This window comes from Triturus cristatus, chromosome 3_2 (assembly GCF_964204655.1).
Source record: "Triturus cristatus chromosome 3_2, aTriCri1.1, whole genome shotgun sequence".
In the NCBI taxonomy this organism is placed as follows: Eukaryota; Metazoa; Chordata; class Amphibia; order Caudata; family Salamandridae; genus Triturus; species Triturus cristatus.
The window spans coordinates 350,666,589-350,684,068 of record NC_140584.1 but is presented as its reverse complement, the minus strand read 5'-3'; the positions used below and the strand labels follow the sequence as shown (position 1 = coordinate 350,684,068).

At 45.1% G+C, this 17,480-nt stretch overlaps 1 protein-coding gene across 1 annotated transcript in view; it reads right to left on the bottom strand.

Annotated features, from left to right (window-relative positions):
* Positions 1–17,480, bottom strand: part of MYOM3 (myomesin 3) — a 508,088-nt gene that overhangs the window by 10,309 nt on the left and 480,299 nt on the right. Inside the window, exon 34 of the mRNA XM_085647857.1 lies at positions 13,766–13,802. Within this exon, the coding sequence (XP_085503983.1) occupies positions 13,766–13,802 (37 nt within the window). The remainder of the gene's footprint in view (positions 1–13,765; positions 13,803–17,480) is intronic.

Below are 17,480 nucleotides of genomic sequence, written 5' to 3'. Positions count from 1 at the left end.
AGGGCCCCAACTCCCACCGCAACCCCCCAGACCCGCCCCCGGACACCCACCCCCACCCCAGACCAACACTGAGGCAGCGCAGACAAAGACAGCGACACTCCAAAAATGCACCAACCTCACAGACCCAACACCAGAGAATGTAATTACCCTCTATATGCTCAAAGGCACAACCCTCCTTTGCAACCTGGCCACCATTGCCCACAGGCTGATGGTACCAACACACGGACAACCAACATCCTTCTGCAGACAAAGGTGCTGGCCGTGCTGCACGTGTTGGCCTCTGGTACCCTCCAACCAACATCCGCCTGAGACGGAGGAGTCACACAGCCAGGCCAATTCAAGTCCAACACAACGGTCATGGATGACACCATCAGCTTGGTACCCCACTATCTATGCTTCACACACACACTACACAGGAACAGCCGAAGACCAAGCAAGGCATGTACGCCACAGCTGGCTTCCCGCGCATGTCAGGGGGAAATTGACTGCACACATGTCCTACTAGTGTCCCCTAGCGACACTGCACACAATAAGAGCAACAGAAAGCGCATGTATCCCACCAATGTGCAGGCAATAGTGGACCACCATGGCATCTCCGCCAACGCCGCCGCCAACCACCCAGGCAGCATGCATGATACCTGAACCTCCCGACAGTCCATCATCAACCTGCGCCACCAGGATGGCACCCACGGAAATGCACTGCTCGTTGGCAAATACCAAATGCACACACCACACACCTCAACTTCACAATCATGGAACACACAACACAGGAAATGCACACGTCAAAAGCTCACATACAACATGCACACCCACCAGACACAACAGCACAACTCACTGTGGGAACCTTGCCCAGCCATGTACAGGAGCCATCAATGGCATGGGACCTCGGACACACAATAGCAGAATGTCGGCAGAGGTGGGACCAGGCATGTGAGAAGGAGGCAAGGGACCGATGAATGAGAATGTACACAATGCCAGTGTGTCGTGGATGTGCTGGCCAGACTGCAGTATGCAGACCACACACATATCCATGTTGACACACACCGCTGGTGTATGGAGTGCAGTGGACAGTGGACGCAACCATGTCACCCCAGCCAGTGGGGAGCTTGTTATGTCCTCCCCTGTAAGTGTGAGCGGAGTGGGCTGGCCTGGTGTATGCCAAGCCAGCGTAGGGGTGTGAATGAAAAGCACGTAGCTCTGGGTGTGGTCCTCTTCCGGAATGCCCAATGACAAGACGGTGCCCCTTACCCCACCATGAACTGACGCCACTGCCGTGAGCGGTGTTGCCTGCGTTCCTGTGCTCCTGCTGCACCCCAGGCTGCAGGTCCCCATACCAGTCCTGCCAGGCCCTGCTCACCCAGGCCGCACTGCACACCTGCTGACACCGGCGTGTGTCAAAGAGAGCCCACCACATGCCGGTGCAAGCTCCAAGCCCAAGTGCCCCGACCCTGGCAGCCTCCTCACACCATCACGGCCTCCGCAACCACGGTCCGCAGTACTCCCTTCTCGTTGACGTACTCCACCTGCATGTACGGCGGACAAGTAGGTCACACATTTGGAACTGAGTCTTGATTATATTATGGCAGAGAACATCAATTATGGCTGATTTTAACTCACTATTCTCCCTTCGATGTGGTGCCACCAAGTATGTTCATAGCATTCCATCCACACGTGTCCGTGGGCCCACGTGGACTACTGCCCTCGGACCACGCTGCGTTCGAGTTGGTCGCACTTGTGGGACTGAGTCTTGATTCGTCAATGGCAGAGTACATATCATTGCATGCAAGGAGAGGTGTGAGAGGAAGACTGCCCTGGTGTCACTAACTCTGTGCATCGCAAGACAATGACATGTGGCTGTGGGCTCCTGCTGACCGCTGCCTCTGGCCTATGCTGCGGGGGAGTAGGTCACACATTTGGGACTGAGTCTTGATCATACATTGTCCGAGTACACACATTAATGCAGCATTTACATCACTGTACTCCCTTCGATGTGGTGACACCAAGTCTGTGCCTGGCAACCCAACCACAGATGTCTGTGGGCCCTTGATGACTATGCTGTCGGCCTACACTGCGGTCCAGCAGGCCTCACGCCAATCCAGTCCGTACCAGGCAGGAAACGTCATCGTTGCTGACTGAACACCTGCTCGGCTCTGGTGCTTTTGCCTCCATCAACCACAAGTCACCCCCAAATACCATGTCAACGTCGTGTGTTAGAGTTCCAGGAGGAGCTCGCTGAACCGCGTCTGTCCCGCGCTGACCGCTGCCTCAGGTCTACACTGCGGTTGAGTAGGTCACACATTTCGAATTCAGTCTTGATTTATTTATGGCTGACTTAATTTCATTGTACATGCCTCATCGCAGACTGCATCCCCTTTCAGCCCTGGTGCCACTAAGTCTGTTCCCCGAGACCCATGGACACTTTCTGGTTGAACCTTGGTGGTGACTAAGTCCATGGACTTGGGGTTGTCATCACCATCATGTCGGTGATACTGACTTTATGGCAACAATGATGCCTTGGCATTCCACTCCTCCATTTGCTGCTTCCGGATAGCTTCCACCCTCTGCATAATGCCCTGGAGGACACCTTCTACTGTCCCCCGCAACTCTCCGCCACATTCACCTTGGACATTGATGAGGACCCGCTCAGCTCGCTTGGACCATCTGACTGCACCGTAAGTCACTGTCCCGTGGTGGGGTGCCTGTGTCGCCCGCAGTGCACCCGGGGCCACTAACTCTGTGCAGCTCAAGTCAGGGACCCTGTCTTCTGATATATTGGCCTCTGAGACGAAGGCCTTGGGATCATCAACACCATGTGTCTGTGGCCCTGCGGTGTCCCATGCCTCCGGCCTCAACTGCGTTACACCAGGGCTCACACATCAAATCGAGCCTGAGCGGCCCGGACGATGCATCACCGCAGGAGGCACATGCCACCACCGGCAGGTCCACCTCCAACCGCCACCTGCAAGAGTCGAAACAGTCGTACTGGCAGACTAACTGAGTTGCTCACACCTGTGGTGGATGCCATCATCTGCCTAATACCCTGCTTGGCACTCCAGGTGCCCCAACCTCAGTGTACTGCAACTCAAACACTTCTGTTTGCATATTGGGTGGCCTCTGTACCTGCTCGGGCTACCTCCAAGATGCTCCACTGTTGTCTCTGTTATGCTGGTGTTTTCTGTTCACGTTTTTGCCTGCACCAACAACACCTTGCGGGCTGGCTTACCCTCACCCTACACACATCCAGCACAGGTGTCACTGTACATGTGGCCTTGCCAATAAAGGAGCCGGGCCGGGCGCACGTGCCCATGGCCAGTTCCACGAACTATCTGCGTGTGTCCTTGTGTTCATAATGTATACATGGGGGCCCGACAACAATACATTATGTTGTGTACAGCGGACGTCAACATGTCACCGCAGGTAGCGTGTTAGACCTTGGACATGTAGCTGTGTCGTCACCCACACAATACGTTAGAGAAGTGTACTGGGCCATCGTACGCACGTCCAGCGTGGGTGTGTGAATGAGAATTGCGTGCCTCTGGGTGTGGTTCAATACTGTAAATGTGCACATGCATGTGTCTCTGTCACAGTGTGGGTCTCCTTGGTGTGGTGTAGGTGATCCCTGAGGGGAATTAGACATCCACGCATGTGGTCTAGTTCGTGTTCCATGGGTTTAGGCCCCAGCCGCACCTGTTCGACCACCTCCTTTTGTCATTCTGACACCTGGCATTGGAATGCAATGTGTGCCTAGGTGACGTGTTGGGAGCCAACCGTGGTGGCGCGTGCTTCCTGCTGTGTGGTCTGTGTAGGGGCTGGGGTCTCCTCTAAGTGGCTTGGCTGCCCTGCTCCTGGGGGTGGGTTTCCTAAGATGTCCATGGGCTGTTGTAGGGCATCAGTGCTGATGGTGGGGTGGTCCTCTCCAGCATCACTGATGGGTGGTCTTCTCTGCTGGAGGTGTTGTTTGTCCCTGTGCAATGTGAAGGGGAGATGCATGTTGACATTGTGTTGACAGGTATGTTGGTGCATTGTCCTTGTTTACATGCAGACTGTATGACTATGTACATTGTGACTGTTTGGGAGGTGTTGGATTTTGATGCGGGACAGTGGACATTTGAACTACATGACGGATGTGGGTTTGTACGCGTACATTTCCTTTTCACAGTTTCCTGCTCTGCTAGATGTGGTTGGCATGTTTCAGCGCATGAGCGCAGCCAGTTGTGTCCTCTGTTCTGCAGTGTCGGTGTTGCACTTTGTGCCACATTGTCATCAATGTGGATGTGCTGTTATTGCTATGTGTGTGTGCTGCTGTGTGCCACGGGGAGGAGGGACATGTTCCAGGGTCATTGTGGGTGTGCAGTGTGCTACACATCGTTGTGCATGTGTGCCATTCTGCCCATTTCCCCCATCCCCCAGTCCCTGGTCATTACTCACCCTGTTGATGTTGTGTCAGGCCCTCTCGGGCTGTTTCCTGACTCCCGCCTCCTTGCAGCGTCTCCACACTGATGACTGTGGCCTCAGTTTCCTCCAGTTCCTCCTGTGGCATAGGACTCCCACCTCCTGTTGCCGTTGCTGCCTTTCTGTTGGCAGCGGGTTTGTGCTTGGTTTGGCTTTTCACATCATGTCAGCGCCTCTTGTCCTCCTCCATTGACCTCCTCGACACTCCGAATGCATTCACGGTGGTATGATTGTGTGTCAGTTGATAAGTGTTCTGTCACCTCCGTGACGCTGATCTGCTCTTCCTGCGGACTGCACCCTGTCTTCCTCTCACTCTTCTCCTTGTTCTTCCACGACCCCGTTGTTCCTTGTTGGTGGCTTGTAGGGCTTGTGGGGTTCACGTTGGCCTCTGCACTCGGTCTGGGTGCATCCATGGTGCTACGCAGTTGCTTTTTATCGACTTTTTATTTCCGTGGCTTTTATGATGCATTTTCCCGCATATCGCATGGGAATCGCAGGCCTGTGTCTGGTTTTCGCTGGTTTTAGTTTCGCGATTGGCATCATCGCAACTTTTCTGGCATTAGCGTTTCATGTTTTTGCGGCGTTGCGTTGACTTTATCACGGACATTTGACGTGTTTTTGTGGAACTATCACATGGTGCCACCGGCTTGTGAATGCTGCGTTATGGAGGTGTTATTTTCACACGATGGACTGCGATGTGGTGAGTTGCGATAAGCTACTCTTGCGGTAGTTATCACATGTTCTTGAGAATATACCCCACAGTGTCTTGGCCCACACGCGGGTCACAAGCCCGCTTGAGTGACTCCTACCCACTTGAACTTGGACTCAAGACCCACTTATACTATTATTCTAATTTTGGGGAAATAGAATACGTATTTAAGATTGACACTGAGGAATACAGTCCTGAGGAAGTCACAGGGTGACACACCCATTGATGAAACACGTGTTGGCTGGCAGATGAACCATAACCAAATTAAAGGAAAAATCTGAAGAGCCTAAGGATGACTGAAAGACTGATTTGTACTAGTACCTTTGAGAGTGCAAAGAGACTTGTTTCGACAACCGCAATTGAGATTGCAGAACAAGACCACCAAGTACAAGCTAATCCACAAAATAGCTTGTTGAAAAGTAGCAATCAAATAGTAGGTGATTGACTAAATAGCATTTGGAACAAGCATTAGCAAAGTCAATATGTCTTGCCATTGACAGGTATTAGCATGGACGTCATTTAGGGTTTGCAAATGCGACCCCTGGCTTGCCCCTTGTGATCCCTGGCACTGACCATGCGACCCTTGGTCACAAAGGCAGTGAATAAAAGTGGATCCTGTTGTCATTTTTCTTTTAGCTTTTCTAAAACGAAACTGCCTGTGGGTGGGATGAATAAGTCTAAACACATGCACTTGGAAACTACTACAATGTATCTGATCACCTAGCAGCCTACTTCCATAGCCCCCTCGTGCCCCCAGCATGACCAGGCTTTCATTGTGTTGTTACATTTGTTAGTATGTGCAACATTTGGCATTCATGTCCACACCAATGAGAATTATAGGCGTGGCTGGCCATGTTCAAAGGTTTGTGTTTCTAACACAGCGGAAAACATTATTTAAAACATGTTTGAATCATTGCAGCCTCTTACTTTCCTTCTACTAATTAACTGCATACATTATAATCATTGCAATAACTCACTTCTCAGTTGAAGTCTGTGTGAAACTCAAGATACAATTGGAGTCAAGTTGCACTTCAAATGCTGGAACTCTGAAACAGATATAGCCCCCCCCCACCCTGTCCACAGCACCTGGTTGGAGGTTGGGTGTAACTAAAAGATACAATGCTGTGGCTGAAGAGTGGGCTTACTTGAGGCTCTGTAAATAGAGTGTATCATAACCCCAGGATGGGCTGAGGTGTTGTATGGGAGAAGAGTGATACCTGCTGCTGCTGTTTGCAGCAGCTGCCTGTAGTTCGAAGGAGCCAGGTACACAAAAGTGAGGTGATTCAGAGTGACTGCAGTCCACCCACATACCATGCAAAAAATCTAGTGATCATCCTAGAGGACAAGCTCAACATGACGGCTCAAGTTAACGTAGTGTACACTTCCTGCTTCTACATCCTATGCATGCTGTGAAAAATCTTCAAATGGTTGCCTCAGAGCACCAGACGGAACGTCACGCAAGCACTCATCACCAGCAGGCAACACTCTCCATGCTGGAATCTCCAAACAACTACACAGACTCCAGACTATCCAGAACACCACCACAAGATGCATACACGACCTCCCACATTCGCTCCCACATCACACCGAACCTCAGGAATCTTCACTGACTACCGATTCACAAGTGCAGCCAATTCAAACTTCTCATGTACACATTCAAAGCCCTAACTTTAAGACTTTTGGTATGCACAAAAGGCATTTAGGAGTAGCAAAGTTAGGATTCCTAACTTTACTACTCCTAAACTGAGACAAAATCTTAACTTTATGACTTTCGGTATTCACAAAGGGCATTTAGGAGTAGCAAAGTTAGGATTCATCGTCAGTTAAAAAAAAAAGCATGTCAAAAAACCATATCTTTTTCAACTTAGTGTCCTGATATTGGCAAAAACTCAAGGAAAGTGGGTATCAGAAGCGGGTGTGACACGAATATGGGGTAAGGACCTAGGATTGGCCAAAAGGCAATGCGGCGTAGATGCATTTATGAGTGGTGTGGCCACTCTTATAAGATATTCTATAAAGATCATCTGCAACTGGGTGGAATAGGTGAACATTCTGCAGTGTCCAAGGTTTTAAAGGACTCCAACATGGTGTCCCATTCCAGTGCTATAGGCTTTTTCTGTAAGTCTCGGTATTTCTCACGGCGTACTACACCGCTTTCGGCTAGGCTCCATTCCTCCACATTTCTCCACATTCTCCTGCCATTGGGAAACAATAGGCGCGGAGGGAAATTTCCAACGTTTCGTCAGAAGACGCTTAGCCAATAATAGGGCAAAATCACCAAAACGTGATGTTACTCTGCTGTTTTTAGGTCTAGGGAAGAGGCCAAGAATGCAGATGACTAGTGCGTGGGACAGTTCCATAACATGTGCAGTAAGTTAGAGTTTAGTGTTTGACAGCGGGGGCAGGTCGAGGGTACTGCTGGGAACATGGTGTGAAACCTGTGTGGGGTGAGGTAAGCTTGGTGTAAAATGGGAAATTATATGAATTTGAATCGGGATTTCGGGGAAATGTTTTGTGGATCTTCCAGCAGGAATTCCCACTCTTTGTCTTGTAAGTGCCATACTAGGTATTTTTCCCATTTAGCTCCTAAGGAGGTCAGAGAGACCAATAATGTGCACCTATGCCCCGGTATAGCCACCGAACTAAGTGACGGCCATGTCTCATTGTGTGCAGCACTTGGTGTAGTTCGTGTGGGGCGAGTTTAGCTCCTTCAGGTGCACAGTGGAGACGTATATATCGAGTAATACTGGTGTGAGTCAGAAAGAGAGTGTCTGGTAGGCCTTGCGTGTGCACGAAGTCTGTGGGCAACAATAGAGTGCCCTCTGCGAAAAAGTTACCAACTATTTCTACCCCGCCATGTATACAAGGTATAGTCTATGCGTTGTGAGAATTCCTGAGGTAGTAGGGAGGCCCATCATTAGTATTTTTGGAGCATAAGGCACTTGTGGGAAGGTGTTGCGTGAGGCCATTTTTCAGTATGTGAGGGCAATACGCAGCAATAAGGGTCCATCCATAGGAATAGGAGGAGCTCCGGCACAGCAAGTAATGTAGTTTACCCTTATTAAGCATGTCCATTGTATAGCCAGTCTCGGACAGGTTGCGGCCAGCTAGCCTGTAGACGAGCCATTGTAGTTGTCCTAAAATACAATACGATTTGAAATTGGGAGTGCCTATTCCTCCTTTATCAGGGGGTAGTTGGAGCTTATGGAGGGAAACCCTTTGGCGGCCACCAGCCCATATCCAATTAGGAGAGTGTCCAATAGATTAAAGATCTGAGCAGGGAAAAGCACAGGAATATTAACGAAGTGGTAAAGTAAACTGGGTAACATAACCATTTTAGATACGGCAAGTCTTCCAGCTACTGATAATGGTAAGCTAGTCCAGATGTTCACTTGCTACTTGAGGGCAGTGATAGTTTTAAGAAGATTACCTTCTAACACATCAAGTGTATCACAGCAAATCTGGACACCTGAGCAGCGAAAAGTCCCTGAATGATGGAGGTGGCTGGGTCTTCAAAGGAAAATGCATGATATATTCACATTAATTTGGAGGCCGAACAGAGGTGCAAAAACCGAGAAGTGTTGAGCTACTTCTGCTTGGTTCAGTCAGACATCTTTGATATACAATATCATATTGTCCATAAGCATTGGATTTGCATGTGTTGTGGGTCTTATTGGGATGCCCCATCCACAGGCATCCTGACATATGCACTGTGCTAAGGGTTCCAGTGGCAGGAGAAAAAGAAGCGGCGATAGATCGCTGCTTTTGTCGTGTGCCGCGTTGTATCAAATAAGGAGCAGAAATATGTTGGCCAGTTTGCACCCTTGTGATGTGGGATTAGTATAAAGCAATCTTACCCATTGAATATACTCAGGGGCAATGCCGTAGTACTTAAGGGCTGCAATCATAAAATCCCAGCTTAGTGTGTCAAATGCTTGTCCAAGTCCAGCGATACACACCCTACCCACTGAAATCGCCCATGGACAGCATCCATAATGTGGTGCCGTCGGCGAATATTGAATGAGGTATTATGATAGGGTACAAAGCCGCATTGATCATTGTGAAGGAGTTTGGGAAGCATGGGAAGTAAGCGGCAAGCCATTATCTTACAAAAAATTTTGTATTAAGTATGGAAAAAGGCCTGTAAGAGGACATGTTAGAGGGGTGCTTATCAGGTTTTAATAGGGAGATGACCAGTGCCTGGGCTGTGTTGGGGACAATGCACCAGTTTCCAAGGAGGATTTGTAGAGACGCTCGGATTGTGGAACCAGTCAGGTAGCGAATGTGGTATAGAACTCTGTGGGGAGGCCTTCAGAGCCAGGGGTCTTGTTCCTAGCTAGTGCTTTAATCACTCATTAAATCTCAGTGGCAGAAATAGGACCTCCCAGGTCAGTTCTCTCCTCAACCGTCACCTTAGGAAGGGCCAGGGCATCCAGAAAACTGTGAATGGTATCCGTGTCTACAGCCGAAGGGGCTGCGTATAGAGTTGATTAGAATTCACGGAATGCCGTATTATGTCCAGCTGGGAGGTCGCTTGAGTATTATGTGGCATAGCGACTGTGAGGATTGGAGTGGGTACGGGTGGAGGTTTTGTCAGGCAAGTTAATAACGCCCCTGACTTGTCGGCCTGTGTATGGATCATCTGCTTATAAGCCCTGTTGTCCATTATGCGCTATCATTCTAGTAAGTCAGCATTTTTGATCCTGGAGTGTTGTAGCATGCCTTAGTGTTTCTCATTATTGCCGTTGCCCTCTCTAGGGGTTCCAAACTCTCCTTCACACGAGTAAGTTCTCTAAGGACCGTCTTTCTGGCTCCCACCACCGTGCCTATGGATGTCCCACGCTTTCTGTAAAATAATGATCTATCATGTTAGCCAATGTGCCACAAAAGACTGTGTCCTTCAGCAAATTGAGGCTGCAGATGCCACGTGGGAATAGGAGCAGGTATGCATCCCCGAGTGATTGTTATCTCCAAGGGGTTATGATAGGAGGTGACCATCCCTCTACCTGCTTTTGCGGGGTCTTAGCTTTGTGCACTGAGGCAGCAGTTGAAAGAGGTGAGTGCGTTCTGTCAAGGCCTTTGTCCAGTACTGCATTATAATCCCCACGGGTAGTGTGTCCAGTCTGCTAGAGTCGAGGATAGATGAGCTAAGAAAGCATCATGTACCAGGTTAGGGGCATAAATGCTGCCTACCACTACAGGTGTAGTATTGAGTGTGCCGCTGAGGAGGACATATCTCCCCTGTGTGTCAATCCTGGTTTCCACTGCTGTAAAAGGAATGCCTGCTTTAATGCACACTGCTTCCCTATGGGAAAATGCGGAATAAGAAGTGTGAAAGAGTTGGCCCCTCCATTTCTGGTGAATTGCAAGGGCTTCACTGGCTATTAGGTGGGTTTCTTGCAGGCATACTATATGCGCCTGGTGCCGGTACAATTAGGCCAGGATCCTGTACCATTTTTGTATAGATCCCATGCCTCTGACTTTCCAGGTTTACATGTTATACTTATGTGGTATGGACATTGTTAATAAATAGAAACAAGCTTGTGCATTTCGATCGGAGGTGGGAATTGCCATTACTTAGCGTATGTGTGAGAAGTGATGATGTGTGATACCCAGATTCAGAAACCATTACTAATACAAGGTCCAGTGAGGAAACCTCGTTCGACCAGAACTGTAAGGAAAAACAATGAACATCATAACAGTATGTGCTTTCGCTCTTGGGGTACATGGCGTATAGCTCATGGGTGTAGAACAGGGGTGGTTGTAACGCTGGGAGCTGACATCCATCCGGGTCTGGTACCAGTCGAATGATGTGAGGCATCCTGGTAAAGGATAGTGTGCTGTAGTCAATCAGTTGATCCGTTCCCATCAATGGAGGACTGGGAGTGAGAATAACATTGGGTAAACATGACCAAGTCAGATTGAAAGTTGTGAAGGGCAGTTAGCGGCCATGTAACATGGAGAGATGATCTCCGCCAAGTGGGTCACACATGTGTTAAAACATAGCATGTGGGCAAGGGACAGTCATATAGGAGCATAGAGAACTTGGACAGAGGAAATGGCATGCCCCAGAAAGGAAAGGGGGAACCTTGACATTAGATCAAGCCGTGATTATGGTGGGAGCAACGATCAAACAACCAAAGTGGGCACATCAATGGGGTTCTGGGGGAACAGTATTTACTTGTTGAGGGGACGGAACCATGCCACCTCGTTTGGGCCGGGATGGCTTCCCCCACCAGGGAAAAACCTCATGTAAAGTAACGTTTTCATATTTATTTATTAGGTATTCAAATCTCCAAAATGTTATGTATAGAATTAATGTAAAATATGTTTTTAACAATGTTACGTTTATTTTTAGACTAAATAAGTTATTACATATTTGATCATAAAATAATATTTACCTTTTAATTACATTTCCATTTTTTAACATATTTACTATTACATTAACTATATATATTGAAGGCCCTGCCTGCATTATTTACTATGGGGAGGGGGTGGGGGAGTGTTGCATTATCAGTAGTTAGGCATGTGTGGTGCCGGATTTACTACAGCTCCTTTTTGGCAGTAGTATCTTTCAGTAGTAAGTTTGGCTTGACTCCTGTTTCAAGGGTGGAGACATGTTTGACTACACTTTCGAGTAACTTTACACTTGGAAAAGGTGATTAGCCAAATGTAGTAAAGTTATTGAAAAGTGTAAGAGTAAACATACATGTGTAACTTACTTGCAAGTGTAAGTTGCCTTAGTGAAAATCCCAACTATAGGTAGGTCAAACTGCAGCTCATTTCAATATATCAAGTTGGTTACATTAAAAAAGGCATATACAGAGAGGAGTGACAGTGCTTTGAAATGAGAAATGAAGTGTAAAAGATTTGTAGTGAAATATTGGACTGATATAGGATTGATAGAAGGGTCTTTCCTTATTGCCTGGATGAAAGCAAGAGTGTGTGCACAAAAGAGCAGAAGGTGCTAACACATATACATAGATGCCCTATGCTAAACAATTTGTATTTATTGTAGGACAGAAAGGACTGTCTTGATTCAGGTGCTTGTGGGGCATGTATAAAATGAATAATATTAGGTGGTCATAAATGGAGGACATTTAGCAATGGCATGTAATAGCACACCAGTTAAATTGTTTGTATGGTAAACTTTCTAAGTATTTCACACTAAGAAGTATTTCATCGCTCTATGCAAGTAATTTCTGGGAACTGAGAAACCATGACAAGACCACAGCAAGAGATGTTTGGTTTCATTTTCGTTTATCACAAATATCTTTAAGAAATAACACTCGTAGAGTCAGAAATGCCTTGATTGATTTATATATTCAACATTTAAGTGGAAATCCTGTCCAGTCAAAAATGAATTTCATAGTCATTTTACATCTTAGTCGCGCACTATGAGACTGGAATGTAAGTACTTGCAGGCAGCCAGCGGAGATGTTGAAAACTTCCTACTGCAGATGTTGAAGATCTTCAACAGAATGCCAGCCCAGAGTGTGTGGTTTGCAGGAGTTCCCTGTTGTGCAGATGTGTAGGATTCTGCACTCAAGGTACAGTTCAGGACATTCCAAAGTCTGTGGCCCAGGATGTCCAGTGATCTCAACGAATTTCCGGTATCATTGGTAAACCAAGTGAAAGGTGTCTGGCTATAAGTTCCTAGCTAGAGTTTAGTAAGGAGCCAACTCATACAGGACCTATCTTCTAGTAGGCCTTGAGGATGGTGCAATAAGTTTAAAATGTTAACTTCAGCTCTCCCAGGGTGTGGTGCAAAACCCACAGGGCTCGTTCATATGGTCATGTTTCTAAATGTTAAAACATAGTTTGGCCACTGATTTTGTAACTTTTGCTATTTTGGGGACCAGGCTGTGTTAGAGGAGTTTTTTCACTAAGACAGCTCCATCCATTGACTGCAGGAGCATTTTCCTTAGAAAGGACACTTTTGATTGACAACCTTGTTTATGGTGTTTGTGTGTAGAGTGAATGCAGTATCCATATAAATATGACACTCCGGCTTGTTGTGAAATGATTGCGGGAGGGTATCCCTGGTATTTAGCCAAAATGGAGGCAATACAAAATGTTTCAATGTGAAAAACATCGAGCCTGCAAACACACAAATGGTCTTCACAACTTGGTAAACTGGCCAAGGTCTAAATGGAGAACAAGAGACCAGCTAGATGAAACTGGAGTTAACTATACAAAGGATGGCATATACCGCAAACCTTTCATTCTATCTCCTACACAGAATAGCCTGAAAGCCATTCACACACAATGTAATTTAGTGCTTACGTTGAGATGTTTCCAAGCCAGCCATTATTACCTATCAGAATTCCTAACATCTAATATTTTTCGTATGATGTTTTAAGCAATTTGGTCAATCCAGCTGGTGAATGCTGTATTGACTATTGCCCAGTAAGATCTGCTCAAGCACTTACCTGTCTTTTGTAGCTTTGTCCCTGCATTAAGCCTAATAAAAACTCATGTCTTTTCAACAGAGATTTCATTTCCTATATTAGATGCAGAACTCACATTCTAATGAACTAGAATAGTTTTTCTGTGAATGTTTACCCTCCTCCCTCACCAAAAATAACCCTACGCACAACTTACTTCAGTCTCTGATATTCCGCCATTGCATCATCAAACACTACGAAAAGAGAAAGAGGTATGTGTTACAATTCTGAAATTTCTCTGTTAAGTTTTATAACTAATCTAGTCATACAGATGTGAAATATGACAATTGGTTGTAATGTTGTGTGAAAAATATATTTGATTTAAGTGTTACTGGTAGTGTTTGCCTGAAATCAGAAAGAATGAGTGCCCTGACTCAGACTTTAGAAATATGTCACAAACCACAAAGAAAAGTGGGTATAGAACATATATCCTGTTTCTAGTAGATGTATACATACACAGATCTGTACATTTTGCACCAGTGTAAATAAAGCAGGAATTACAAGTAAAACTATTTTGATACATATTTATAGAAGTCTACTGATCACTAATGACCACTGCCCGTCTCAACCATAAGCAGGGTCCCTAAATCTAATTTAGCAATTATTGAGGACTATCCACATGTTGTCTAGGAAACACTACGATTATTTACGATTGTACAAAAAGGAGCCGCCATGAGGAAAACAGGGAATCACTCTCACCGATAAGGACAATATCTTGCGAAGTACAGGGTAAGTGGAAACCAAAGATGGGCTATGTCTGAGATTAAGCTTTAGTTTTGGCTGCTCTTGGGAAATTGATGATGAATCTTACAAAGGAGATTCATTTTAATTTGTGTTTTTATTAAAAATTTCTATGGCTTTGTGTTCAAAAGAAAAGTGAAACTTCTTTCTACGTTTGGTTTTATAAGAATCATTATAAATGTCACAGCTGCAGGGGATTTAATTCTCTAGAACGCTCTAACAATACCACCATCCATCCTTTAGGGATCTGGGTTAACTGACCACAACCCAGGTTACTCTCCTATTGCTCGTTGATGTTATGCTTGTCTTTGACCATGTACAGCGCTCTGCAATTACTTTCCAATAAGGCATGTGGTTAGATATCACTAAAGAAGCCTACCTAACAAGAACCATCGTCTTACCCCTCCTTCTATTGAAATCAGAGCTGTGGACTTTACTTAATGTTTACAGGATATAAGGATCGGCATAAAAGAGCATTTTTAGATCTGGCTCAGAGGCAAAAATCAATCATAAAAATACATACTAACAAAAGGGGCTTCAGGTCAGCCCTCTTAAATCACTGCACTGTTCAGCTGTCATTCACATCATGTTTCCACCCACCATGGAATAGAGCATGGGCAGTGGGTCGGCCCACTTCAGCCATTAGTTCTCTTGCACTGTGATAGCATTTTTTTCATGATCACACATGTAACTCTGCCTAAAACTGCACTTCAATGCTATGGTTGGCAGGCCTATACTATACATTGCTATTGCTTTTTCAAATTTCCTTTCTTTGCTCGTTTTTATTTTTTTCTCACCCATGTATGTTTAAACTATGTTTTTAAGTTAATCAACTCCAATTGTACCATTAAGAATCACGTTTTCCTGTGATGCACTTCCTGCAAGGAAGCACCCATATTGTTTGATTGGAATAATAGGCACTCACTACGGTACCATATTTATTAATACACTCACTGCCTACAGACTATATTTATACGCCAAGCAAGCTGTTCTGCTACGCAGCATATGGTAATATATATATATCAGGAAGGGACTAAACCTTTGCTGATGAAGTCTACACATATGGACATCCTCAAGGCAAGTTTTAAGGGTGATGCACACTCAGTCAGGCAGGAAAAGCCTTGAAACAGATGAATGCACCTCCACAAGGCATCTTTTTTGATGTGGGAACTGATATCAGCATTTGAATATTCACTGAATACTTAAGGAGGTATTTGACCATGTGTAGATATAATCTCACATATTATGTTTAACTGCGGGTCTGGCTTCTGTCACCGTGTTTCCTTAAGAACTCACTTTGCCAATGTACATCTTTGACATATGAATCCAAAACTCCATTCCATTTTTTTTTTTTTTTTTATTTTTTTTTTCATTTTTACAGTGGTGGAAAAAAAAGGGATTGGCGATTTATACTTCATAGAAACAAATGCAAAAAAATATATACAATAAATTAAGATAAACAACAGCAACAGAAAAGGAAATACATGACAGTTGATAATAGAAAACAGCTTATTAATTTGCTAACCAATCCTGAAATGGGGCCCAGTTTTTAGCAGCAATTGAACGTCTTCTACTTCCCTGAAACTTACGTACTGCGGTTTCTAGTTTAAACCAAGCCAACATCCTGGCCTGCCAATGAAAGAAAGTAGGAGGTTGAGGGTTTATCCAAATGGAAGTAATACAGAGTCTAAACATTGCCATTGCAATGAACAAAAAGGAATGAAGATATCTTGATCTGGTAGTATCCATTGCATATTGATAGCCTGTAATCACCATTTCAGCAGAGATTTTAATTGGAGATTGAGTTACCTGTGTGAGAAAGATTTCAATTTGATTAATGAAGAGTGATAATTCAGGGCAGTCAAAAAACATGTGAAGAGAATCCGCAGATGGAAATTTACATCTTGCACACGACAAACTTATGGCTCCGGGGGTATTCCCCCATCTGGCTAATTTGGCTGGGGTATAATAAAGATTAAACATAGCCATATAGCTTTGGGTACGAAGAGTACCAGAGACAAAAACCGTCTTGGCTAGCATAAGTGGTACCTTTAAATCTATAGTGGGTACCCCAAATTTAACCGCCCATTTATTATTAAAATCCGAAAGATCATCTGGTAATCGAGACAACAGAGTTTGATACAGTATACCAATTTTAGCTTTTTTTTTAACCGATTCAAATATCAAAATCTTTTCAAACAATGCTGGATTTTCTAAGAGTTTTTTTTCAAGAAAACTTCTGATTTGAAGATATTTAAAAAAGTGGTTAGATTGCAAATTAAATTTGTGTTGTAAAGAAGAGAAAGATGCTAACATGCCAGAGTCAGCCAAGTCACCTATATGAGTAAGGCCTTGCAAGGCCCAAATAACAGTTATTGGATCTTGAAATATCACTGGAGGAAGCCCAGACGCGTTCAATGGAGTATAAAAATTAATTTTAAACTTAGAGAATAGACGACGAATTTTTTGCCAGATCATAAACAAGGCCCATGCTACCTTAAACCTCGTTTTTTTAAAGTAACTTGGTTCTAAGATACGAGTTAATATCCCTTGTGTAGCATTGCCTAATGAAATTGAATAAATTGAAGGAGCCAGAAATGGCGGTAGTACCACCTTCTTACCAAATAATGGAAAAGCAAAATGTTGAATCATTGCAGCCCAATAATAGTAAGTAAGATTTGGAACCGACCAGCCCCCACGTTCTTGCGAAAGATAAGTCCATTTAGCAGCTCGTCGTGGCTTACGGTATGACCATAAAAACCTCAGGCAAATTCTTTGTGCTTTTGTTAGAGTAAGATTAGGAACTAATAGCGGGATAGACCTAAATAGATATAAAAATTTTGGAAGTACCAACATTTTAAGAACATTGCAGCGTCCGAATAAGGAAAGATGGAGATGGTTCAGCCGTTCTAGTTTATTATGAAGCTGATCGATAATAGGAAGATAGTTTAAATCTGAGATTTGGTCAACATCCGCCGAAATCTGAATACCTAAATATATCGCTTGTGAAGAAATGGGAGCGGTTGTTATTGGCATAGCCGACGATTGCAAAATTTGAGTTTTTGTAATATTTAATTTATAGCCAGAGATTGAGCCAAATTGAACTGCCAAGATCTCCAATGCAGGGAAAG